This window comes from Callorhinus ursinus, unplaced genomic scaffold (genome assembly GCF_003265705.2).
Source record: "Callorhinus ursinus isolate GAN/ISIS: 27379988/994484 unplaced genomic scaffold, GSC_fseal_2.0 scaffold14, whole genome shotgun sequence".
NCBI classification, from domain to species: Eukaryota; Metazoa; Chordata; class Mammalia; order Carnivora; family Otariidae; genus Callorhinus; species Callorhinus ursinus.
Window position 1 is genome coordinate 9965585 of NW_027397076.1, and position 24887 is coordinate 9990471.

Genomic DNA, 24887 nt, shown 5'->3' on the forward strand with positions numbered 1-24887 from the left:
GAGGGGGAGGGTGGTGGGGGGATGGGGTAACTGGGTGATGGACATTAAGGAGGTCCTGTGATGTAATAAGCATTGGGTATTATGTAAGACTGATGAATCACTGAACTCTATCTCTGAAAGTAAGAATATACTATATGTTAATCGAATTTAAATTAAAAAAAAGCTGAAATAGTCTTATGTTGCTGGTGGATATTTCCCATAAGTTGGTAGAGGGTGTAATGATCGATTTGTGGAATAGCTGTGCCTAAATCTTATTTACCGTACTTCTGAATATTGGCCCAAGAAACTCAGGCTTACAGTTTATTTATGAATAGTCTTCTCCAATATGTGAAAGCTCAGGGAATAAAACATTCTGACTCATGAATGTCCTGGTTATTTGAAAGTTCTGTAGAAAACCTGTTTTGTTTATGTTTGTTCTAAAACATACTAATCCAGTTTGTTGCATTAGTACAAATACTTAACAAAGGAAATTAAATCTCTGGTAATTGGGGAGCTCTGATTGGCTCAGAGCATTCATCCTGGGCAAGAATTCCCACAAACAATTTAAAATATTGATAAGTTAGGTGTAGGAGATGGAATTGAGTGCATATTATACTAACACCAAAGATCTATAAATTGCCCTTTTTTGGGAATATGTAATAAGCATTTACAACTACTTAGAAACTCTTGCATTTTATAAAACATTTATGTTAATATGGGCCCTCTTTAAATTTGAAGATTATCATTGAGAAACAAGAGGAGCACAGTGCAAAAAGTTGGAATGAAGTAGAACATTAGCGTGAAGCTTGAGCTTTTAAACATCAAGTTTTATTTTTTTAAATTAAGTTTTTAGTTGGAAGCTTTGGGTCTGGCTTATTTATAGTGTTTCAAATATGTGTGAATGTGCTGTGGGTACATGGATATGTGCCTACAGGCTCTGTCAATAGGTGCAGTCAAATATATTTACATTTATGCTAAAATTCTATGCTAAACCTCCTTGTTTAAAAAAAGACTGTATGTATCCACATCCATTCTATTTAGGAAAGCAGAATGCACTAGAGATTTTTATTCATGCTATTATAATTCTTGTTTTTTTCTGATAATGGGGAACTGAGAATGGAATGGGTAAATCAAATCTATAGACCCTGAATCTTATTTTAGTTAGAAATATCAGTATCTTCACTTATTAACTATTTATTTTTAAAGATTTGTTTATTTATTTGTGAGAGAGTGCGCACGTGCATGCGAGCGAGTGTTGGGGGGTAAGGGAAGAGGAAGAGTGAGAGAGAAACTCTCATGCAGACTATTTGCTGAGCAGAGAGCCCTACATGGGGCTCAATCTCATGACGCTGAGACAATGACCTGAGCCAAAAATAAGAGTTGGTTGCTTATCCCACCGAGCCATCCGTGTGCCCCCCCATTAACTATTTATAATGTTTCATAACATGCAGGACATTTTAGAAATAGTTTGAGCTAATTTAAGATATTTTCTAATTTTTTTTACATCCTTTGCTGGAGGTATTCCTGAGCAACATAGTGTTCTAGTTAACTTTAACTGACGCTCGGCTTTCCCCAAAGACACCGCTGCCCTTGCAGTTTTCTCTAATGGAAATATTTCATCATCCATGCATTTCATTCATGACAGAAACGTCATTCTTTTGCTCTTATCCTATCATATGCATACCTTCTCCCACAGGTTTTATTTTAGACATATCTTTTTGAATTTCCTCCCTCTTCTCTTTCCACCACTATAACTCCGTTAGTTCACATTTCTTTGTTCCTTTCCTTGACATATTAACCTGACTTCCTGCCACCAATTTGTTTGCTCTGTTCACCTTTCAACTGTCACGAGAAGTCTCATTCTGAAACACTGATCTGAATATCTTTCTGATGCTTAATATCTTTCTGATAACCCTCTTAATTCCTGGTTGCTTGCAGAATATAAGCTTCTTGACATGTTACAAGGCTCTTCACAATCTGGAGTACACCTGTGGTTTCTCCCCTTGTATTTTATTGTCTTTTTGTTTTTCTTTGAAGGTAAATACATAATAATTTTGACTCTTCAAATAATTCAGAGGTAAATGTTGTGTTTTTGCATACATTTTTCTATGTTAATGCAAATATTATAAATGGAAATAATGTGTGGATATAAATGAGTTAATACATGTAAAGCATTTAGGATATTAACACAATACTCTGCAATTTGCTTTTTTAACTTAATATGTTTGGTTAACTCTCAAGGTCTATGCATAGAGATCAAACTTAATTACTTTGGTAGTTGATATTCCATGGTGTAGGTGAATCTTAATTAACTTTTCCTTTTTGATAGGCATTCACAAGCTTTCTCTTTTGTAGTAATGTAGTCTTCATATTAGTACTCTTATTTCATAGGCATCTAGAGGAATTAGCAGAAAAAAATTGTGAAATAAGAAGCAATAAGAGGATCTGTGTACCACCAATTATAAATAATACTAAAAAAAAATATGATTCTGGTGCCAGAATAGAGAAATCAATGAATACAAGAAAACCCCTAGAAATAGATCAGCAGTGCATATAAGAATTTACTATAAGAAAAGTTGATATTTGAAAGATGCAAGAAAAGGAAAAATCATTCAATAAATAGTCCTGAAAAAATGTTTTAATGACTACCTCATACCATTTAGTATCCCTTCCCTCAAATTTGCCTGTTACCTTGTAGTCCAGAGACCATGAGTTTTATCCATTCCAGAGAACAAATCTCCCATTCTGCTGTTCCAAGAAGAGGAGGGCATCTGTGAATCTGATTTAGATTTTCAACCTATGTTGTTGCTTATCTCAGTATTCCATTTTTTATTTTTGAGTAGTGGTACATTGTATGGATATGTCACAATTTATTTATCCATTCACCTGTTAATGAACATTTCAGTTATTTCAGCTTTGGAGTATTGTAAATAAAGCTTTATGAATATTTATGTATAAATCTGTGTGGACATATGCTGTCATTTCTCTTGACTAAATACCTAGAGTGGAATTGCTGATTGTGTAGTAAGTTATATGTTTAACGTTTTAAGAAACTGCCAAATTGTTTCCTAAAGTGGTTGTACTGTTTTATGTGCCTACCTGCAATGTGTGAGAGTTGTAGTTGATTTAAATCCCTGTCAACATTGGTATGTGAACTCTTTTTAATCATGGCCACTTTAATAGATATGACTAGTATCTCATGCTTTCAATTTGCATTTCTCTGGAGACAGATGATGTTGAGCATCTTTTCATGTTTTTACTTGCCATCTGTATACCTTCTTTGTTGTAGTATCTGCTTCAAATCTTTTGCCCACTTTTTTTTTAATTAGGTTGTTAATTTTCTTATTAGTGTATTTTAGGATTTCTTATCTGGATTAAAGAATATATGGGAAATATGATTTGCAAATGTTTTCTCTCAGTTCATTTCCTTTTTATTCTCTTAATGTTGTCTTTGAAGAGCAGAAACTCTTAATTTTGATGAAGTTTTAGTTTGTCTGATTTTCTTATGTAGGGCATTTTTGGTGTCCTATCAAGAAATTTTGGCTTAACCTAAGGGCACAAATTTTCTCAAATTTTCTTGTAGAAGTTCTAAGGTTTTAAGTTTTGCTTTTAAATATAGGATTCCTTTTAAAGTTAATTTTTTAAAGTTAATTTATTTTGGCTTAAGGATATCCATTTGTTTCAGCACAGTTTTTTGAATTCTTTAATGAATTGCCATTGTGCCTTTGTAAAAAATCAATCACATATATGTATAGATCTAAATGTACTCTGTATTCCTCCATTCTGTTCCATTGATTTATCTTTAATACTGTACCATCTCTTGTTTACCATATAGCTTCATCATAGTCTTAAAATCAGGTAGTGTAAGTCTCCAACTTTGTCTTTTTCAAAGTTGCTTTGGCTAGTTGAGGTCCTTTGTATTTCCACATGAGTTTTAAAATCAGTTAGTTTCTACAAAACAAGCTTGCTGGGATTTTGATTGAATTACATTGAATCCCAAGATCAATTTGTAAAAAATTAACATAACAATATTGAGTCTTCTGATTTATGAACTTGGTATTACCTCATCATTTGTTTAGGTCCTGTAATTTCTCTCAGTATACATATTTACACATCTACTGTCAAATTTATTCCTAAGTATTTCATATTTTTCACACTATTGTAAATCGTATTTTTTATGTTGAAAATAATCATTTGCTTGACAAATATTTATTGAATATTTAATGAGAAAAAAGAAGTGGACTGGGGAACATTTGTTGTAACATATGTTGCTTTGCACAGCATTCTTCTACCCTTTGGGAAATAACCCTTCCACATAAATGGTCCTAGTAGAGGCTGCCAATCAAGGCAACCTACTGTCTTGACCATAGGGTTGTGCATACCATCCACACTGGTCCAAATCCACAAGATTTTCCAGTACTTGGGCAAGTGAGTGGTGGAAGGAAGAAGACAGTTCCTCTCCAGGCAATGAAACTGTTAGGATACACTATCCTGCACAGTGCTCCATATGACTCCCAAATCTGTATCTCTCGCTCTAATCTTTCCTTTATCCTCTAGAATATTTTTTTCATTTTAAAAATTTAAATTCAGTTAATTAGCATATAATGTGTTATTGGTTTCATGGGTAGAGGTCAGAGATTCACAGTCTTATATAATACCCAGTGCTCATGTAAATGGTATTTTTAAACAAAACTTTGATTTCTGATTGTTCTTTGCTAGCATATAGAAATACGGTTGGTATTTATCTATTGAATTGTATCTTGCAGCTTTGCTAAACACACTTCAGTGTTTTTTGGAGCAAGCTTTTCTTTTTTAAAATGTTTTATCTTGAATAATTTTATATTTATAGGAGTATTGCAAAGATAGGTCAGAGAGTTCCCTGTACTTTTCACACAGTTTCCCTAATTAAACACAATTTTTAACTTTAGCAGCTTTTTTCTTGTAGGTTTCATAGGGTTTTCTATAAACATGATTATGTTATTTTCAAATAAAGAGATTTTCTTCTTTCTTTATAATCTCGAGCTTTTTATTTCTTTTTCTTGTAACTGCTTTTCTAGCCACTACTTTGGTCAGAATCTCTGGCATATTTCTTGGTGGTGTTAGGTCTGGGTACAGTGTACTTAATGGTGGGACATGACATAATTAGGTTTCCTAAGCCTCTCCCCTTCTTCAGGGGGTCTGGGATGGAATCTGTTGAGGATGGAGGTTCTCGGTGTTTTGGGGATTGAGTTGGGTCAGGGACTACCCAGCAGCAGAGGGCCTCTCTCTTTTTCTCATGTTTTTGCTGGGGCTGATGGTGCAGGGGGCATATACTCCTAGGAGGCCATAGAGACCATAAGGTCCACTGACCTGTTGCTGTAGCCAAATTCATTGTCATACTAGGAAATGAACTTGACAAAGTGGTCTTTGAGGGCAGTGCCAGCCCCAGCTTTAAAGGTGGAGGAGTGGATGGTAGTGTTAAATTTACAGGAGACAACCTGGTCCTCAGTGTAACCCAGGATATCCTTTAGGGGGCCTTCCCATGCCTGCTTCACCACTTTCTTTGTGTTACCATATTTGACATTTTTTTCTAAGTAAATCATTTATGACCATCACTTTGGTAGTGGGGATGGAGAAGGCCATATGCGTGAGTCTCCCATTCAGCTCAAGAATGACCTTGCCCATAGTCTTGGCAATGCCAGCAGATGCAGGGATGATGTTCTGGGCAACCATGCTACAGTTTTGCAGAGAGGCCATCCACGGTAAGTCTTCTGGGTGGCAATGATGGCATGGACTGTAGTCGTTAAGTTCCTCCATGATGCTAAAGTTGTCATGGATGACCTTGGCCAGGGGAGCCAAGTAGTTGGTGGTGCAGGTGGTACAGTGTTGATGACAGTCTTAAGGGAGTTTTATACTTCTCATGGTTCATGCCCATCCTAAACATGGGGGCATCAGCAGAAAGGACAGAGATGATGACCCTTTTGTCTCTAAGCCTTCTTGGAGTTCAGAAGGCTTTCAGTATCTTTCTTACCTTGGGTTCAATCCCAACCTTCTCCAAGGTAGCAAAGATACCAGAAGACTCCATACTGTATTCAGCACCAGCATTACCCCATTGTGCTGTTGGTGGTATCTAGTTCCTGGAAGATAAAGATTGGCTTTTCATTGATGACAAGCTTCCCAGTCTCAGCCTTGATTGTGCTATTGAACTTGTCATGGATGGAATCATACTCTGGAATATGTAGACCAGATATTTGAGATCAGTGAAAGGGTCAATGATGGTGACAATATTTACTTTGTCAGAGTTAAGAGGAGCTCTGGTGATCAGGTGCCCAATAGGGACAAATACATTTACTCTGATCATCATCGTGTCTCAGGGATGATGCAGGAGAGGATGCAGCTGTCTATCAAATGAAGAGGAGAAGAGAGCCTTCAGTTACAATGTTGAATAGAAGTTGTGTGAAGACATCCTTGCCTTTTCTTGATCTTAAAGGGAAAGTATTCAGTCTTTAATCATTAAATGTGATGTTAGCTGTAAGTTTTTTGTAGATGGCTTTTACCAGGTTGATGAAGTTTTCTTCTATTCCCAGTTCAACAGTTTATTATTAGGAATTAATGTTGGATTTTGGCATTTATTGAGTAATGTTGGATTTCTGCACTTATTGAGATAATCATAGGACTTTTGTAGTCTGTTAATATGATATATAATGAATGTTAAAACAAACTTGCATTCCTGAGATAAACTACATTTCATCATGATATAGTGTCCTTTTTATATATTGTTGGGTTCAACTTGCTAAAATTTTACTGAGGATTTTGTGTCTATATTGATGAGTGATATATTGACCTGTAGTTTTCTTTTGTTGTATATCTTTGTCTATTCTCAGAGAGTGCTACTCTCATAGAATGTTAGGCATTATTTGTGTCTCTTAAATATTATTCAACCATTTTTGTAGAATTAGTATTCTTAAATGGTTGGCAGAATTTCTCTTGAAGCCATATGGACCTGGAGGTTTTGTTTTGTGGAGAATGTTTTTAACTAAAAGTTAAATAGATGTCGGACTATTAGATGTCGGACTATTCAGGCTTTGTCCATTTCATCTAATTTTCTGATTTCTTGGTATAAAGTCATTAGTAATATTCTTCTACTACATGTTTTATATCTTTAGAATATGCAGTGATGTTATCTCTTTCTGATATTGGTAATTTGTGTCTTCTAGAGCAGTTTAGCTATAGATATATCAATTTTATAGAATTTTTTTTAAAGAATCAGATTTTGATTTCATGATTTTCTCTGTTACTCTGTTTTCTGTTTCCTTTGGTTTCTGCTGTTCTTTAATAATTCCTTACTTAGGGCTTAATACGTTCTTTTTGTTGTTGTTTCTTAAGGGGGAAGCTGAGGTCAGCAATTTGTGACCTTTCTTCTGATCTAATATTGTCATTTTAATGCTATAAATTTTCCTTTAGGTACTGCTTTAGTTGCATCCCAAAAGTTTTGATATATTGTGTTTTTTCTTTTTTGGTTCAAAATATCTCATCATCTCCCTTTTTGAGATTTTCTTTGATCTACATGTTACTTAGTTTTCAATATTTGTGGGGTTTCCAGATACTTTTCTGTTAATGATATTTAATTTAATTCCACTGGTGTGAGAACATATTTTGAATCATTGAATCATTGAGGTTTGTTTTATGACATACAATATGGTATATTTTGATACATGTCCTGTGTTTATTTGAAAAGAGTGTGCATTCAGCAGCTATTGGGTAGAGTGTTCTATAAATGTTAGTTATTTAAGTTGGTTAATAGTATTATTGAGGAAAAAACAGTATTATTGAGGATTTACATGCCCTTATAATTTTCTCTTTACTTGTTCTATCAATTCCTGAGCGAGGGGTGTTGAATCCTCAAGTATAGGTAGAAAAGTCTATTTCTTTTTGCAGTTTTAACAGTTTTTGCTTCATGTATTTTGAAGTTCTGTTATTAGATGCAAAAAACATTTAGGATTGTAATATCCTCTTAATAAATTGGGTTCTTTATCATTATGAAATGATTTTCTCTCCCTTGCTCTGAATAATTTTTGCTCTGAAATGTAATTTATCCAATGTTAATATAGTCATTCAGCTTTCTTTTGATTATCGTCAGCATGGCTTTTCTGCCCTTTAACATCTGTTTGTGTCTTTCTATTTAAAGTAGGGTCTTGTGGTGAGCATATAGTTGGGTCTCAGTTTTTTTTTAAATCCAGTCTGACAGTTTTTCCTTTTTAACTAGGGTAATTAGATCATTTATAGTTAATGTAATTATTGTTGTGGTTGTATATAAATCTACCATCTTATCATCTACTTTTATTTCTTCCATCTGTTCTTTGTTCCCCTTTTCTGCTTTCTTTGCCTCTTTTGTATTATTTTTTAATGATTTCATAGGTTAGTTTAAATGACTACATTGTATCTAATATTTTTGTTTCATTTATGGCTTTATTCATTAAAATTTTTTATTTTATCTTATTCATTAATTTTTTATTTATATAATTTAGCACACATTTACTTAACAGCTACTCTGTTGAGTGGTTAGAGAACGAATTTTACAGAAGGTGAGTCTTGATCTAGGCTTTGGAGAAATGGTAAAATATGATTGGTTAGAGAATCTTACAGGTTAATAGAAGGGTGTGAATAAAGGCACATAAGGTACAAATTAATAAGGCAGGATTGAATAAGCTTAGCAAGAGGAACAGAAGTACAAATATTCTGAGAATATCCTAGGAAATTGAAATGCTTCAATGCTTCAAGGAATTTATTTATTTTTATTTATCTGTTTATTTTAAAGAAGTAATCATGTGTTTTTTAAATTCTGGCTGAGGGGTTCACATTCTGCAATCTTTTTTAAAATTTAAATTCAATTAATTTTCAATTCAATTCAATTAAAAAATTTAAATTCAATAAATTTAAATTCAATTAATTAACATATAATGTATTACTAGTTTCAGAGATTGAGATCCAGTGTTTCATCAGTCTTATATAATACCCAGTGCTCCTTACGTCATGTGCCCTCCTTAGTGTCCATAACCCAGTTACCCCATCCCCCACCCCACCCCCCTGCATCAGCCCTCAATTTGTTTCCTGTGATTAAGAGTCTCTTATGGTTTGTCTTCCTCTCTCATTTCATCTTGTTTTGTTTTTTCCTCTCTTCCCCTATGATCCTGTGTTTTGTTTCTTAAATTACACATATGAGTGAGAATATAGGATAATTGTCTTTCTCCGATTGGCTTAGTTTTTATTTTATTTTTTTTCTGGTTATTTACGCTTGAAAACTGAGTCATTCTAGATTACCATCTCCTTCTTTGCTCATTTGACCCCTGTATCTTACTGATTTGTCCTTTTAATTAACTGCTGAATAAGTGCCTTCTACTCCTTCTCATTGTCCCTTCTTAGTTGAAATTTGTTATGATCTCTCATTTGGAATAGTTTTTCATTCTGTGCTAGCTGGAACTGCACTTACCTTACTACTTTGTAACTGCTTATGTGTCTGTCTTCTCTGTTAGATTCTGTTCTTGTAAATGTGGACCCTGAATTATGATTTTGTACTCTCAGTTCCTAGCTTAATACGTGACATACAATTGGTATACAATACATAATTTGTGAATGCATGAATTAACTTGTCATTAGACCTTAGTTTTTAAAATTGTTTTTCATTTTAATTCCAATACGATTTATATAGTGTTTATGTAGTGTTATATTAGTTTCAGGTGTACAGTATAGTGCTTGAACAATTCTATGCATTACTCAGTGCTTATCATGATAATTACACTCTTAATTCCCTTCACCTATTTCACCCATCCTCTCCCCACTCTCATCTCGTAACCATCAGTTTGTTCTCTATAGTTAAGAGTCTGTTCCTTGGTTTGTCTCTCTCTTTTTTTTCTGTGCTCATTTGTTTTGTTTCTTAAATTCCACATATGAGTATAATCATATGGTATTTGTCTTTCTCTGACTGGTTCGTTTAGCGTAGCATTATACTCTCTAGATCCATCCATGTTATTGCAAATGGCAATGTTTTATTCTTTTTTATGGTTAAATAATATTCCATTATATGTATAGATATGGATAGATTTAGATCGATCTATTTATGTATCTATGTATTGATGTATCTATGTATCCATCGATCTATCTATAGGCTGCTTCCATAATTTGGCTATTGTAAATAATGCTGCAATAAACATAGTTGTGTATTTATCTTTTTGAATTAGTGTTTTTGTATTCTTTAGATAAGTACCCAGTAGTGGAATTACTGGATCATATGGTAGTTCTGTTTTTCATTTTTTTGAGGAACCTCCACACTGTTTTCCACAGTGGCTATACCAGTTTGCATTCCCACTAACAGTGCACGTGGGTTCCTTTTTGTCCACATCCTCACCAACATTTGTTTCTTGTATTGTTGATTTTGGCCATTCTTACATGTGTGAGGTGTTTTGTCATTGTAGTTTGATTTGCATTTCTCATAATGAGTGATGTTAGGCATCTTTTCATGTGTCTGTTGCCTATATCTATGCCTTCTTTGGAGAAATGTCTTCATGTTTTCTTCCCATTTTTAATTGGATTGTTTGGTTTTTTGGTGTTGAGTTTTATCAGTTCTTTATATATTTGGGGTTCTAACGCTTTATCATTAGAACATATCTTCTCCCATTTCAGTATGTTGTCTTTTAGTTCTGTTGATTATTTCCTTTGTTGTGTAGAAGCTTTCAATGTTGATGTAGACCCAATTGTTTATTTTTGCTTTTGTTTCCCTTGCTTCAGAAGACATATCTAGAAGGATGTTGCTATAGTCAATTTCAGAGAAATTATTGCTTGTGCTCTATTCTAGAATTTTTATGGTTTCAGATCTCACATTTAGGCCCTTCATCTATTTTGAGTTTATTTTTGTATACAGTGTAAGAAAATGGTACATTTTCATTCTTTTGCATGTAGCTGTCCAGTTTTTCCAACACCATTTGTCGAAAAGAATGTCTTTTTCCCATTGCATATTTTTGGCTTCTTTATCGAAGACTGACCATAAATTGTAGATTTATTTCTGGGTTTTGTATTCTGTCCTGTTGATTTATGTGTCTGTTTTTGTGCCAGTACCATACTGTTTTTTTTTTATTTTAATTTTAATTTTAATTTATTTTTTTGAGAGAGATCAAGCACAAGTGAGAGAGAGCAAAAGCAGAGGGGCAGAGGGAGAAAGAGAAGAAGGCTCCCTGCTGAGCAGGGAGCCCAATGTGGTGCTTGATCCCAGGACCCTGGAATCATGACCCGAGTGAAGACAGACACTTAACCAACTGAGCCACCCAGGCACACCAGTACCATACTGTTTTTTGATTACTACAGCTTTGTAATACAAGTTAAACTCTGTAATTGTGATTCCTTCAGGTTTTTTCTTTTTCAAGGTTGCTTTGGCTATTCAGGGTCTTTTGTGATTCCATACAAATTCTAGGATTGTTTGTTCTAGTTCTGTGAAAAATGTTGTTGGTATTGATAGGGATTGCATTAAATGTCTAGATTACTTTGGGTAATTTAGCCATTTCAACAGTATTTGTTCTTCCAGTCCATGAGCATGGAATGTCTTTCCATTTCTTTGTGTCATCTTGAATTTCTTTGAAATGGTGTGCTTGTAAATGGGATTGTTTTCTTAATTTCTCTCTCTGCTTCTTCATTATTAGTGTATAGAAATGCAACAGATTTCTGTACATTGATTTTGTATACTGTGACTTCATGGTAGTTTTTTGGTGGAATATTTCAGGTTTTCTATGTACAGTATCATGTCACCTGTAAATATTGAAAGTTTTACTTTTTCCTTACCAATTTGGGTGCCTTTTATTTCTTTGTGTTGTCTGATTGCTGTGGTTGGGACTTCCATTACTGTGTTGAATAAGAGTGGTGAGAGCGGACATCCTTGTCTTGTTGCTGACCTTAGCGGATAAGCTCTCAGTTTTTCTCCTTTGAGTATGATGTTTGTTGTGGGTTTTTCATGTATGGCCTTTATGTGTTGAGGTATGTTCCCTCTAAACCTGCTTTAAGGGTTTTTATCATGAATGGATATTGTAGTTTGTCAGATGATTTTCTTTTTTGCAGTTTTTGTGCATCTATTGAAATGATCATATGGTTTTTATCCTTTTATTGATGTGATGTATCATGTTGATTGATTTGTGAATAGTATCAAAATATGTATACATTATCTTCAAAATATGTTGTGTTGTAAAATGATATCTTCAAAACTCTTCTTGTGATTTATAACAGTCCAAATCTTCAATTATATTTTCAAGTATGAAATACTGATTATCTTGGTAACATTTGAACAGCAAGAAGGGTTTATATTCTTCCCATAATGCAGAAATATCTTTTAACTTATATAAATCTCTGACATCTCAGAAGGATTGTGTTAAAATGGAGGAGGCAGGTGTCATAAATCTTTATTCTTTGGTATAGAATGTAGTAGCTGAGTGTTAATTGCTTCCAATATTGTAGTATTTATATAAAGTAATAGGGAATTTTTGGATTCAGGTTTTAATACATGGCAGTAGTCCTACATTCACTAATAATTTCTAGAGGTGGTTATATTCCCTAATAATTTCCTTATATCAGATAAATGAAGTTATTGTTCCAAGGAGAATGCATGAAAGATGGCATTCATTTTCTACATGACTAGAATTTTCTTATGCAACATGCTGCTGGCTGTGGGACTCTGAGGCTTCTTTTTGTTTTTCAAAGCACGATTCTGCTTAACTGTTAACTCTGCGCTTGTGCTTTATTTGCAGCATCTGGCGAGGCCCCAATGTGAACTGCACAGACAGTTCGGGTTACACTGCTTTACACCATGCAGCCTTAAATGGACATAAGTAAGTGCTATTTATTTGGACTAGAAACCTGGTGTATTTAGTTACATGTGATGAAATTCATTATGTTGATAATACCTATCTCATGTTGCCAGGAGTTTCCTGGGCTTAGGTGAATTTGAAGAGGCACTAGGTGGCAACACTGACAATTTAAACTTGGTAAAAATGTTGCTGTGGATGATTATGTGCAGCGTATAAACCAAGAGAATTGTTCTAAAATAGTCAAATATGCAAGAAGAATAAAGAAGTGACAGGACATGTTAGTTATGTGTAGTTTTCGGGGGGGATGGTATAAAACCAATTAGTAATGCCACCCTACCTTTTTTGGGTGTCTTTATCTAACATGGGGAGTATTCACCAAGAGTAAAATCTTAATAGGTTCTTACTATGACTATGAACCACTTCAAAATCCTTCAAATTTAGGAAATACGCTTTTTCTTTGTCATTCAAAATAGTCTTTCTAAAGGTTTTAAATTTCTTTAACCTTTGGAATTATGTTTCAATAATGTGATAGCCTACAGTATGGACAGTGAAAGACTGTGTAACCATCACCATCATTTCATTTCTAGTGTTTTATTTAGGTTACCTAATGGTTTACTGACAAAATGTGAGGAGTCTGAATGATTCAGATGTTCTGTTCTCCCCCATCAGAAAGAAAGGGACTTTTCATGTCTCCCTTTCCTTTCTGTTTTTCCTTTGCTCTAATGATCCAAATTATTAGTCTTCCCAGACTTGGATCATTTCATTTTACTTTTACTTCAGTTTTTTAAAAATTTATTTATTTTAGAAAAAGAGAGAGAGAGTGTGTGTGCATGCACATGCCAGGGGAAGGGCAGAGGGACAGAATCTTCAAGCAGACTTCCCACTGAGTTTGGAGCCTGACTTGGGGCTCGATCCCATGACCCATGAAATCACAATCTGAGCTTGACCAAGAGTTGGATGCTTAACTGACTGAGCCACCCAGGTGCCCCCATTTTACTAGAGTTTTTTTAGATGTAGTAATTACTGCCTTAAAAATGCTAGTTACAAAAAAAAAAAAAAGCTAGTTGCTTTTTGCTTTCCCACATAACTGTTCCTTTATTTTGTGAATTGAGACACAAGATCCAAGGCACACTTGATTACATTTTATGGCCTTAAAGTTCTCACAAAAGAAACACCCTTTTTGTCATTTATCACTATGACATTTTTTATTTTTAAACTTATTGCATAATCTAACATTATCACTGGATATGGAGATATATCTGTATCTATCTACCATATATAATTATACATATAATCATAAATGTAATGTTTCATCATTTGGGTTCTTAGTATTAGAATCCCCAAACAACATTTCTTTTTATCCACTCCCTATTCTATATTATATTTCTTATACATGTAACTTAGAACCTTTTATTGTGCTGGGTCTTTTTCAAAATATATTGCTGTCCTTCTGTAGAGTGTAAAATGTATACAGATACCTACAATCTGAATGTTTTAAAGGGATTACTATTTATTCTTCTTTGTACCATCAGGAATGAAGGCAAATTAAATCAGCCCAATAAATACAATGCTGATGGCTTCTTTGGTCATCTTAATTGTGTGTTTAGGGGGATTTCAGTTAGGAAAATAATTGGAAAGACCAGCTGTCAGATCTAATGGACAGAAGATCTTGGGCCTGAGCACTGGAGCTATCCTCCTTATCTTGTTCTTTCTGAACTTGTCATGATAAGCACTTCTCAAAATAATGTTGTCCCAAAATGGATTAGCACTCATATCCATCTGTGGTTTTCAGTGGTTAGTAAATGTTTTTGATTTACACGTGATGGCCTGTCAAGTTCTAACCATTGAGATATGTTTCCCTTTGGTCCACTGCATAATTTTTCATTTCTATTAGCAATGTACAAAGTAAAGATAATTTAAGCGAATTGATTAGCAATCATTAAGATCATAAAGAGGGCGGATTTGACTAGATATCTTAGCTATCTTTTAAGAGCTCTTTAATTGCAGATATTCTCTGAGAATTATATATCTCTGCTTTTATATGCAGATCCCATCTTTTTAACACTTTCTAGAAAGATTTTTCTCAGTGTCATTCTATAGGCATTGGAAAAAAGCAGACGACTTCTAATCCCATCTTCCTATCTCTGCTAGTTATATGTCTTGCGCCATTTAATTAACCTGTCTAGGGCTCAGTTCAGTATAATGAGTACATAAGCTGGACATTTTCCATTGTTTCTTTCAATTATAACATTTTGTGATACGCTGTTTTGGTATTTGTGGCTCAGTTATGTACTATGATGCTACAGTTCTGAAATTTGGATTTTCATATAGAGTGTAATCTCTTTACTTAAATTACCTGTGGATTTTTAAAATTAGAGATGGTTTATTCAATCCTGCCCCCTCCCTTCCCTCAGTTTATAGATGGAGAAATAAGCCCATTCTGGATAAATGACATATAGTGGTCACTTAGATATTAAGGAGGGGCTGTGTTTAGACTTAAGTGTTTTAGTTCTAAGTGCATGCTTTTACCATGACTCTACATTATCTTCCTTTTGTGGCTCTATGCACATTAGTTTTCTAAACTCTTGCTGGCTTTCTCTGTTCTATTATCTATTTCTGGGCTGCCTCCCATTATCATCAACTAGTGTGCTCACACAGAATGCTAAAATACTGGCTTAAGAAAAGATACTTGAAGGAGAAAAAAAGTCATAGTATATATCTCAGAGCCAGAGAAGAATGTTTTTTTTCTTTTCTTTGCCTCTGCTTTTCTCACTTAGCAAGGTAATGAACAATTGATTATTTTGTATTCTTCCCAAGCAAGCCTTAGCAGTCAGCACAGAAACACGTCATTTCCATGTTTGTTGCTATTGTTGTTGTAGCCTCAGCTGTAGATTGTTTCCGAAAACATGATTTCTAGGCTAAAGTTCATGGAATCATAGAGGTAGCAGTAATAATACAGGGTTCTGTAACTTCTTATTTTGCTTTGAACACAAGCTTTTCTCCTACCCTCAACATACAATCTAAGCCTTCATACTGCAAATTAAGCCTGTTTTATATCCTCTTATTTTGTGTGTTTTACTGGGGTCTCTTGTTTATCAACTCTAGTTAATCCACAAGTGGAGCAGCGTTTTGTACCTGAAATACATTATTTCATAAAGAACAATTCATCTCCACTTAGCCAAATCCAGACAAAATAGAAAATGTACTTCTATTAGTGATTTCCTGGGTCATTTGTAATTGCAGATTAGAAAATTATTAACTTCGAATGATAGAAAAAAACATGGTCAATAGAAAAAAATCCACTAGCAATGATTATAAGTTATTTCAATAGATAGGCAAGAGACCTATTTCTGTTTTTCTTTTTTATAATGTGAAAGATCCATTTCCTCTCTCATGTATTTCTGCTACAAATCTGGCTCTCTTAATTCTCTTCTGAATAGACATTAGCCAGCCAGCTGGCCTGCCTTTCTGCCTTTCTTCTTCCCTCTCTCCTTCCTTCCCTCACTTTTTTCCTCCCTCTTTCCCTTTTTCCTTCCTTCCTCTGTCCCTTCTTCCTTCTCTTCCTCTCTCCTCTCCTTTCCTCTTTTCTTTTTCTAATCTTTTCTTTTTAATAATAATCTTACTGTTCACTATAAGGTTTTACTAAACATGTGTATTCATATTTCAGTTCTCCTCTTAGCAAAAATTATTTCAGTTCTCCTTCTTAGCAAATTATTCCTTTTCTTTTTTTCTTGTTAAGTTTCATCTCATTAAGCTATATTGGGCACACTGTGATTCTTGGATGCTGTTTTGAGAACTGTCAGCACTAAATTGTTATCATTTATAACTTCGAAATATGTATATTCTTTGTTATGTGTCGGGTTTAAGTATTTGCTATTCTTGCTTTTCATTCTCTAAATATTTAATGCTTGAATCCTAGACTCCATTATCTGAAATCCAAACTGTATCTCAAATTATATCTAGAATCCAGATAGTAATTTATGTGTACTTTTGATTTACTCTTTCTTAGGTTTTCTAATGAAAGAGAACTTCTTCTAAAAATTTATATAGTCTGGTCCATAAAGTTTCTCTTCGGATAACCTAGAAATAACTTTGATCTGATTGCTTCTTTCCTGGATAAGGATATTAAATAGTTAAAATTTGCTCTTATTCACTCTTCCTGGAAATCTATGTGAGTGAATTCAGTATAAAAAGGAGCTCCAGTTAGAAAATTAGGAGTGGATTGCCCTAAGGTCTTTTGACCATGTCAAACACATTTGCAACTCTATTTCTGTTAAGGAGGAGTAAAATCTTCAAGAAAGTCTAAAATCAAAAGGGCCTTAATTAATGTGAGAATTTCATTAGTTTGTTAAATACTCTATCCATATGAAGATGATTTGCATTTATTTCAAAGTTCTTTGGACTAGTAACGAGGAAGGATGGAACAAAATAAATGTCTTTGGTTATGATTTAATTATGGGGAAATTTGCTTTTGAGGTAAAGAAATTTGAATTTTGAACCTTCCCAATTAACTTAATTTTGCTCAGAACATATCCTGAAACTTCTTAAAAGATATATCATATGGATTAGAAGTATATTCATATCTATCAGAAAATGATACTAATTAAAGTAGCAAAAATTAATACTTTTAGAATTTCTATTTTTACCTGAACTTATGTATTAGCCTCAAGCTGCAAAATGTTGCAATGATTTTTTTTTTTAAAGATTTTATTTATTTATTTGAGAGAGAGAAGGAGAGACAGAGCACAAGCAGAGGGGAGAGGGGGAAGTGGGCTCCCCACAGAGCAAGGAGCCCGATGTGGGCTTGATCTCAGGGCTCGATCTCAGGACCCTGGGATCATGACCTGAGCCAAAGGCAGAAGCTTAACTGACTGAGCCACCCAGGTGCCCCAAAATGTTGCAGTGATTTAAGTTGCATTATTATTAAATTTAATTTGATATTTTGTTTTACTCCTGGGAAATGGAATTGTTTTTTCTGTGATCTCATCGACCACATTTACTTTAGGATTTTAGAGCAGTTCTTACTTATGAAATGCTATATATAAGAAAGAATGCCACTTTATGATCAAGATATAGATGTTACTTCACTGCTATTTTATGGACATTGTTCATCAGTATAATTTAATATTTCATGCCCAGTAACCAAGTGCAGTCAACATGTTCATTTGAAAGATAGAAGGAACAACTTAAATAAAAATGAGAATACGGTGACTGCATGCCTCAGTTGGTTAAGTGTCTGCCTTCAGCTCAGGTCATGATCCTAGGGTCCTGGGATTGGGCCTCTCCTCAGGCTCCCTGCTCAGCGGAGAGTCTCCTTCTCCCTCTACCCCTACCCCCTGCTCATGATCTCTCTTTCACTCTTTCTCTCTCTCAAATAAATAAAATCTTTGAAAAAAAAGAAAATAATACTGATTTGGGTAGGATCCCAGTGTTAAATACCATTCTAGTTTAGATATTATAGATAGTACCCAAAATTTAATTTTTTCTTAATGAATATGCAGGAAAGGGGCCTGTTTAATACATTATTACTTGTAATATACATGGATACCTCATAAGATGTATAAATGATGGTTGATTAATATTTTATTTATGATTCAGTAAGACTGACAGGCACATTTTTATCAGAAATATAACGTCATATTTCATAAATACATTTTCACATTAGAAATCTGAGCCATGCCTATTCATTAGCTGATGTCTGCGAATAAAATGAACAAGTTTGGGGCACCTGAGTGACTCAGTTGGTTAAGCATCTGACCCTTGATTTTGGCTCAGGTCATGATCTCAGGGGCGTGGGGTGGAGGCCCAGGCAGGGCTCCCTGCCCAGGGAGGAGTCTGCTTCTGTCCTCCTCCCTCTGCTTCTTCTCTCACTGGCTCTCTCTCTTTAAAAAAAATAAACAAATTTAGTAAAATGAATTAAAAAAGAAAACGTAAATATAGGGCGCCTGGGTGGCTCAGTCGGTTAAGCGTCTGCCTTCAGCCCAGGTCATGATCTCAGGGTCCTGGGATTGAGCCCCAGTTGAGTTGGGCTCCCTGCTTAGTGGGGAGTCTGCTTCTCCCTCTCCCCACTTGCTCTCTCTCTATCTCACTCCCTCTCTCAAATAAATAAAATCTTTAAAAAAGGTAAATATAATAGTATTTAGTTAGTATTGTATTGTTCACTGGAGGCAATTTCATAGGCATACAGATTATTCTTTTCCGATTTACATATTAGATAGTGGTAATATGACACAATACAAATGTCAGTAAGTTAGTTTTTCATTATTTCATGAATCTTCCTGATAAATAAAGAATGGATGTATATCACATACATTATTAGAAAATGTCAAGAAGAATTGAGCCGAAGAACAAATTAAACTCTGAATGGATTTCATGAGAGTAAAAGAAAATAGGATTGATAAACCCATTAAACTTTCCTCTTACCTTTGAAAGTAAATGGCTTTAGAAGTTTTAGATTTTTTTTTAATTGGTTAGGCATTGAGGAATAACATTAAAACTCTTCACAGAAGTATCTTTCTCTGATATATAAACTTGGAGAAGTCTGTTTTGTGACTAGTATAAATTCTACTTTTTAGATCCAGATAATTAACTGTGTCTTCTTTTGGTATCATTTTACCTTTTATTTAAATGCTGAAATGCAGGGCGCCTGGGTGACTCAGTCGGTTAAGCGTCTGCCTTCAGCTCAGGTCATGATCCCAGGGTCCTGGGATCAAGCCCCTGGGATCGAGCCCCACATCGGGCTCCCTGCTCAGTGGAGGGCCTGCTTCTCCCTCTCCTACTCCCTCTGCTTGTGTTCCCTCTCTTGCTGTCTCTCTCTCTCTCTGTCAAATAAATAAATAAATAAATAAATAAATAAATAAATAAAATCTTAAAAAAAATAAAGAAAAAATAAATGCTGAAATGTTTCATTAAAAAAAAAAACACTGGGATTGCTAAACATTGCTGCAGCTTACCTTGAGAATAGTGTTTGTTTGCATACGATTTTACAGTCATACCTGTTTTTTATTTGAGTCACACCAACCCTTTTGAGGCTGGCAGGAAGATGTAGCCTCTGAATTCTATTTTAACAATATCTGAAAGACTGACAGAAGCTATTTGATTTGCCCAAGGTAACCAAAGTAGTAAGTAGAAAGTTGGAACTCTAAAACAGATATTCTATTCTGATTTTTAACTGCTTTTTTAATTCATTGGTATTGAATCCTTCTTATCACATTGTAGTTATTTATCTCAGAATAGAAGATGCTATATAGTAACTTTTGCATGGCAGAGAAGTGAGGAGAAATATGTGCATTTGACAACCTTCAAGTGTCCTTCTGATTTTCATATTTGTTTTTGCAAAGATGATTTGCTGGAAGCATTTTTATTTTTAAAGGATTTTATTTGCACTTGGGACAAGAACTAATATTTTTGTACAGCTCTTTACTATTTATTGAGTGGCTTCTCTTCTGTGATCTCATTTAAAGCTCTTACCAGTCATGACCAGTGGGTGTTATTATTATTACAATATCCCCTACAGAAAAGAAAAAGAAAGACAAGACTAAGTAATTTCTCTAGGGTCACATCATTAGGTAGTTTGTGTAGCTAGGATTCAGATCCAAATCTTCTAAATTCAGGTTTTATAAAATACTACTGGTTCTTACAAAGAATATTAAAGTGAGGGCGCCTGGGTGGCTCAGTCGTTAAGCGTCTGCCTTTGGCTCAGGTCATGATCCCGGGGTCCTGGGATCGAGTCCCACATCAGGCTCCCTGCTCAGTGGGAAGCCTGCTTCTCCCTCTCCTGCTCCCCCTGCTTGTGTTCCTGCTCTTGCTGTCTCTCTCTCTGTCAAATAAATAAATAAAATCTTTAAAAAAAAAGAATATTAAAGTGAGATTTTATTCTTATTTTCTCTGAAATTGTATCATTAGAAAATTTATTACTCCTTGGAACAGTCTAAATATTTCTACAACATATTCTTGGTTCTTTCATCATGATTTCATACATTTGTCTATTAAGTCCAATGTTTCATATGTGGGGGAGAAAGAATAATTTTCCCTTTCCCTTCTGGGTTTTTGGCTGAGGAACCTCCACTCTCCCCCCCATAATAAAAAGGTAGATAACAAGAGAAAAACAAGAAGTTTAGTAATATGTATACCTCTTGTGTATACATGGGAGATACCCAGAAAAACTGAGCTAACTCTCTTTAATGGCCCCTGCCACCACCTTAAAAACCATTTCCTGCTGAACATAAAATAGATGTTTGTTGAGGGGAACTAGTTATGGGAGGTTATTAGGAAAAGCACAATAAACAAGTTGTGGGGTTGTTACTCAGATTTAAGTTTCTGCCTCCTCCCTTGATAAGAGTTTCTAAGAGATTTAGAGTTCATTATCATTTTCTGGTACAAAGAGGGGGACTCCCTTACAAATGAAGTTTTCCTTATAGATTTAAATGTCTCGTAGAAAAAGGTAACTTCTATTCCGTTTTCAGAGGTTTAACAACATCTACTCTTTCTTAAAAGTAATCAGCCGAAAATAATACTTATGCCAAAGAGGTATATTTTGGGATGGTATATTCTCCTCTTTACAAGTTCAGACCACACTCTGGGCATTCGTTGTATTTTACCATTTACTGTAATGTTTGTATCATGTCTATTTTGTGTGTTTGTGGGGAGGTAGCTATAACTTCTATTCAGACTTCCTCCAATTTTTCTTGTTACTTTACATTTAAAGTCTGGTTTCATGAAATATTTAAATTTAGCTCTTTGTGTTATATTTGTTCTTACTACCAGTGATTTGTTATATATGAGAAACTTTAGAATTTATTGTAACTGGTTACACACACATACACACACACACACACGTATAATGTGTGGGATTTCATTTAGTGAGTTAATAGAATTTGCTTCATAAATGCTTTAAGTAAAAATAGAGTTTTTGTTTAGAATTACTGTTTTTGTTTGTTTGATACAAAATTCAGTTTAATGTGTACCAAAAATTAGTAAGTCTTCTTTAGGTTGAGTATTGCAGTTCAGAATTTTTACTTTGAAAACTAGGTGGGGATTGAGTACAAAATGTTTATAGGTAGGGTATATTGAGTATGAATTGATATTGGATCAGCGGTGGAACTTGTCTCATGAATGAATTTCCTTCTTGAATTTTTTTCTTAAGCTTGGAACAGAGAGGTGAAGGAGTGCAGATGTATGAATAGCAGATATTCAAAATATGTTGTGTGCCATGGCTGAGAAGCTATTAACTGCCCCCCCTTTTCTACTGTGCTGTCTACTTTCTCTTTTTTATGCATCTTCAATTCCTTATTCCAAGTCTCTATAGGAATGATGTATATAACTAACCTAAATGTCTCTTAGTAGTATGGTGTGTGTGTGTGTGTGTGTGAGTAAGGAATTTGCTTATCCTCTGCTTTTCCTTCACGCTAAATCTCAGGTATGGGCTATTTGAGAAAAACTCCTTTTTAAAAAAAATGGGAAGAGGCATTTAAAAAAAAATGTTTTACTTATTTCATTCAGTTTTGAAATTAGATAAATTTTGCCCAAATGAATTCCATTAAATGCTTTCATTGGTTAGTCTGTGCTCTGTGTGTGTATGTATGGTGGTGGTGGTTTTCCAGGTAAGTAAAATAGCCAAATGTTGAATAGGCTAACTCTTACACCAAATTTTATATCTCTTACTCTAAATTTCTAGCCAGCATCTAGTATATGTTCATAATTATCTGTTCATTGAAATCTGTGTGTTTAGCATATTTTCTTTTCTGTTCTTTTTTTTTTTTTCCCCCTCTCAGGGACATAGTTCTCAAACTACTTCAGTATGAGGCATCAACAAATGTAGCAGACAACAAAGGTTATTTTCCCATTCACCTGGCTGCCTGGAAAGGAGATGTAGAAATTGTGAAGATTCTTATTCATCATGGACCATCACATTCCAGAGTCAATGAACAGGTGCACTTGTCAAATATTTGCTCATGCTGTAGTTTTTCTAGAGGTTTGCAAAGGCAACGCCACATTGAAAAATTGATTATTTCTGTCATTACCCTGCCAAAGACCTTTCACTGTTAAATTCCCTAAAGGAGAAATTGAAACATTCTTTGGCACTTGTATTAGGTACATAGGTCCTAAGTTGGGCTTTTGTAAAGATATTTGTTAACAAGAGAATACTACATAAAGAAAGTAATATTTTTGCCTAACTATATAAGCATCCATTTTGTAGTTTTTGAATATTTAAAGATAGGACAAAATTCACATTTATGATGTGAATTAGAGCTTTTCTTAATAAGATTTTAAATGCTAAAACGATGATAGATTCATTTGCAGAATACTCTCCATTTACTTCCACACTTCCATAGCAAATACAGTTTTGTGAATCAAAATGCAAAATACAGTATAAACCATTGGTAGTCACATATTAAGTTAAAAATTTCCTGTATATATGCCCAGAGTATGTTGAATAAAACACAGCAGCAATATACTGACAGATAAAGTAAAAATATTTTCAAGTGCATAATATCCATATTACACATAACTGACATATTAAAAAAGGAATGCCATTCTTAGTATTCTAAATAAATAAGACCACAGATTTCTGAAAGTAAAATACAGGCCCCTAGTACAGTATGGTAATAAACATCTTGAGCTCTGCATGCCCCCTACTGTTTCCATTTTGTAAAACTATATTTGAAAACCAGCATGTAGTCCAACAATTGAATTACAACCATGGCATTAAGCTGCAGGTTGGCAGTTGTCCAATATCAATGCAAGTGGTTACTCTAGGGCAAGCGCATCTAATAAAGTGCAATTTAGCATACCGTTCAAATGAATACAGACTTTGCAGGCCTTTGACTGAAATTCAGACTAAAGATTAAAAAGTAACACTGGCACTAGCTATAAACACCAAGGGGAAGAAAAATACATTTTTTCCCCAGAAAAATGCAGTTATAGAAATAAAGTTCCTCTGAGTAGGAAAAATGTTGTATTAATTGGAAGTGTCTTATTAATAATTATCACAAAATATCTATGTTTATAGGTTACCAAATGAAGTGTATTTTTATGCAAATACATTCATAAACTCAGTCTTTAAAAAATGACAGATATGCCTATCTTTATCAGCATATCATGCTAAAGGGAAATTTAAGGGAATGCTGTTCTGTTTTTCAGAAAATCAAAAGTTAAAAGATCATTTGTGGGATGAGCCATCTGGTGGTTATTCTTAAAACTGTCTGAATGCCCCAAAGTGAACCTGAAATAGTAAGATGGAAAAACAATCCAAGGTTAAACAAGAAGATGTTAGTTTTTACAAGCAAAATATTTTTTAAATGACGTGAAAATAAGAAAAAACACTTAGAATTCATTTGTATTTGAAAGTTGCTTTGTCTTGTGGATTCTACTGGAAATAAATTAAAAAATTTCTTGAGATTTTTAATACCATGCTGTCAGTATTTATTTGTTTTGTATATGGTACTCCTTTAGTGCTGATGTATTTCTGTCATTTAGTGTCATTTCTCCTGTTTCTGATGTGGGAATTTTATTTTAGTAAAAGTAACTTTTCATTTTAGCTTTATTTCTTATTTTCCCCCTCTGAATGGGGTAGAAATGTACTAGTTACTTATAAACCTTTATGTATTTAAGCAACAGAGGGGAGAAATGAAAATAATAAAGATATATTGAGACATGGTACTTGACATAGTCAAATACCATGCTAAGCACTTTCACCTATAATATGTTATTTAATTCTCACAACCCTTGAAGTGATAGTATCGCTCCCATTTTATAGATGAGAAATTAGGCTCAGTAAAGCTAAATAAGTCATGTAAGGCCACACATTACTGAGTGACTAAAACTCAGACTTTGGACTCTAATTTCAGAGCCCTCCACAATAGCATATTGGTATTGTCATCATAAATCCTGTCACTTATGGACTGTTTTCTATATGCCAGGCAGTGTGCAAAGTACTTCATCTATTATCTTACAAAGCTCTACTGCATCCTGATGAGATAGGGATTAATTATTGTTCTAATTTTATGTATGGGAAGCTACCTTAGAGAGATTAAATAACTTGCCCATGATATCACAGCTACTAAGAAATGCACTACATATTTG

The 24887-nt window shown here is 34.2% G+C and overlaps 1 protein-coding gene across 13 annotated transcripts in view; it reads left to right on the forward strand.

Moving 5' to 3' along the window:
- ANKS1B (ankyrin repeat and sterile alpha motif domain containing 1B) overlaps positions 1-24887 on the forward strand; it is a 1107306-nt gene that overhangs the window by 147235 nt on the left and 935184 nt on the right. For 12 of the 13 annotated variants that reach the window (XM_073900444.1, XM_073900442.1, XM_073900438.1 and 9 more), the window contains exons 2-3: positions 12744-12824; positions 22577-22733. In XM_073900444.1, coding sequence (XP_073756545.1) covers positions 12744-12824; positions 22577-22733 — 238 coding nt within the window. The remainder of the gene's footprint in view (positions 1-12743; positions 12825-22576; positions 22734-24887) is intronic. The other variant, XM_073900443.1, reaches the window with a different exon arrangement.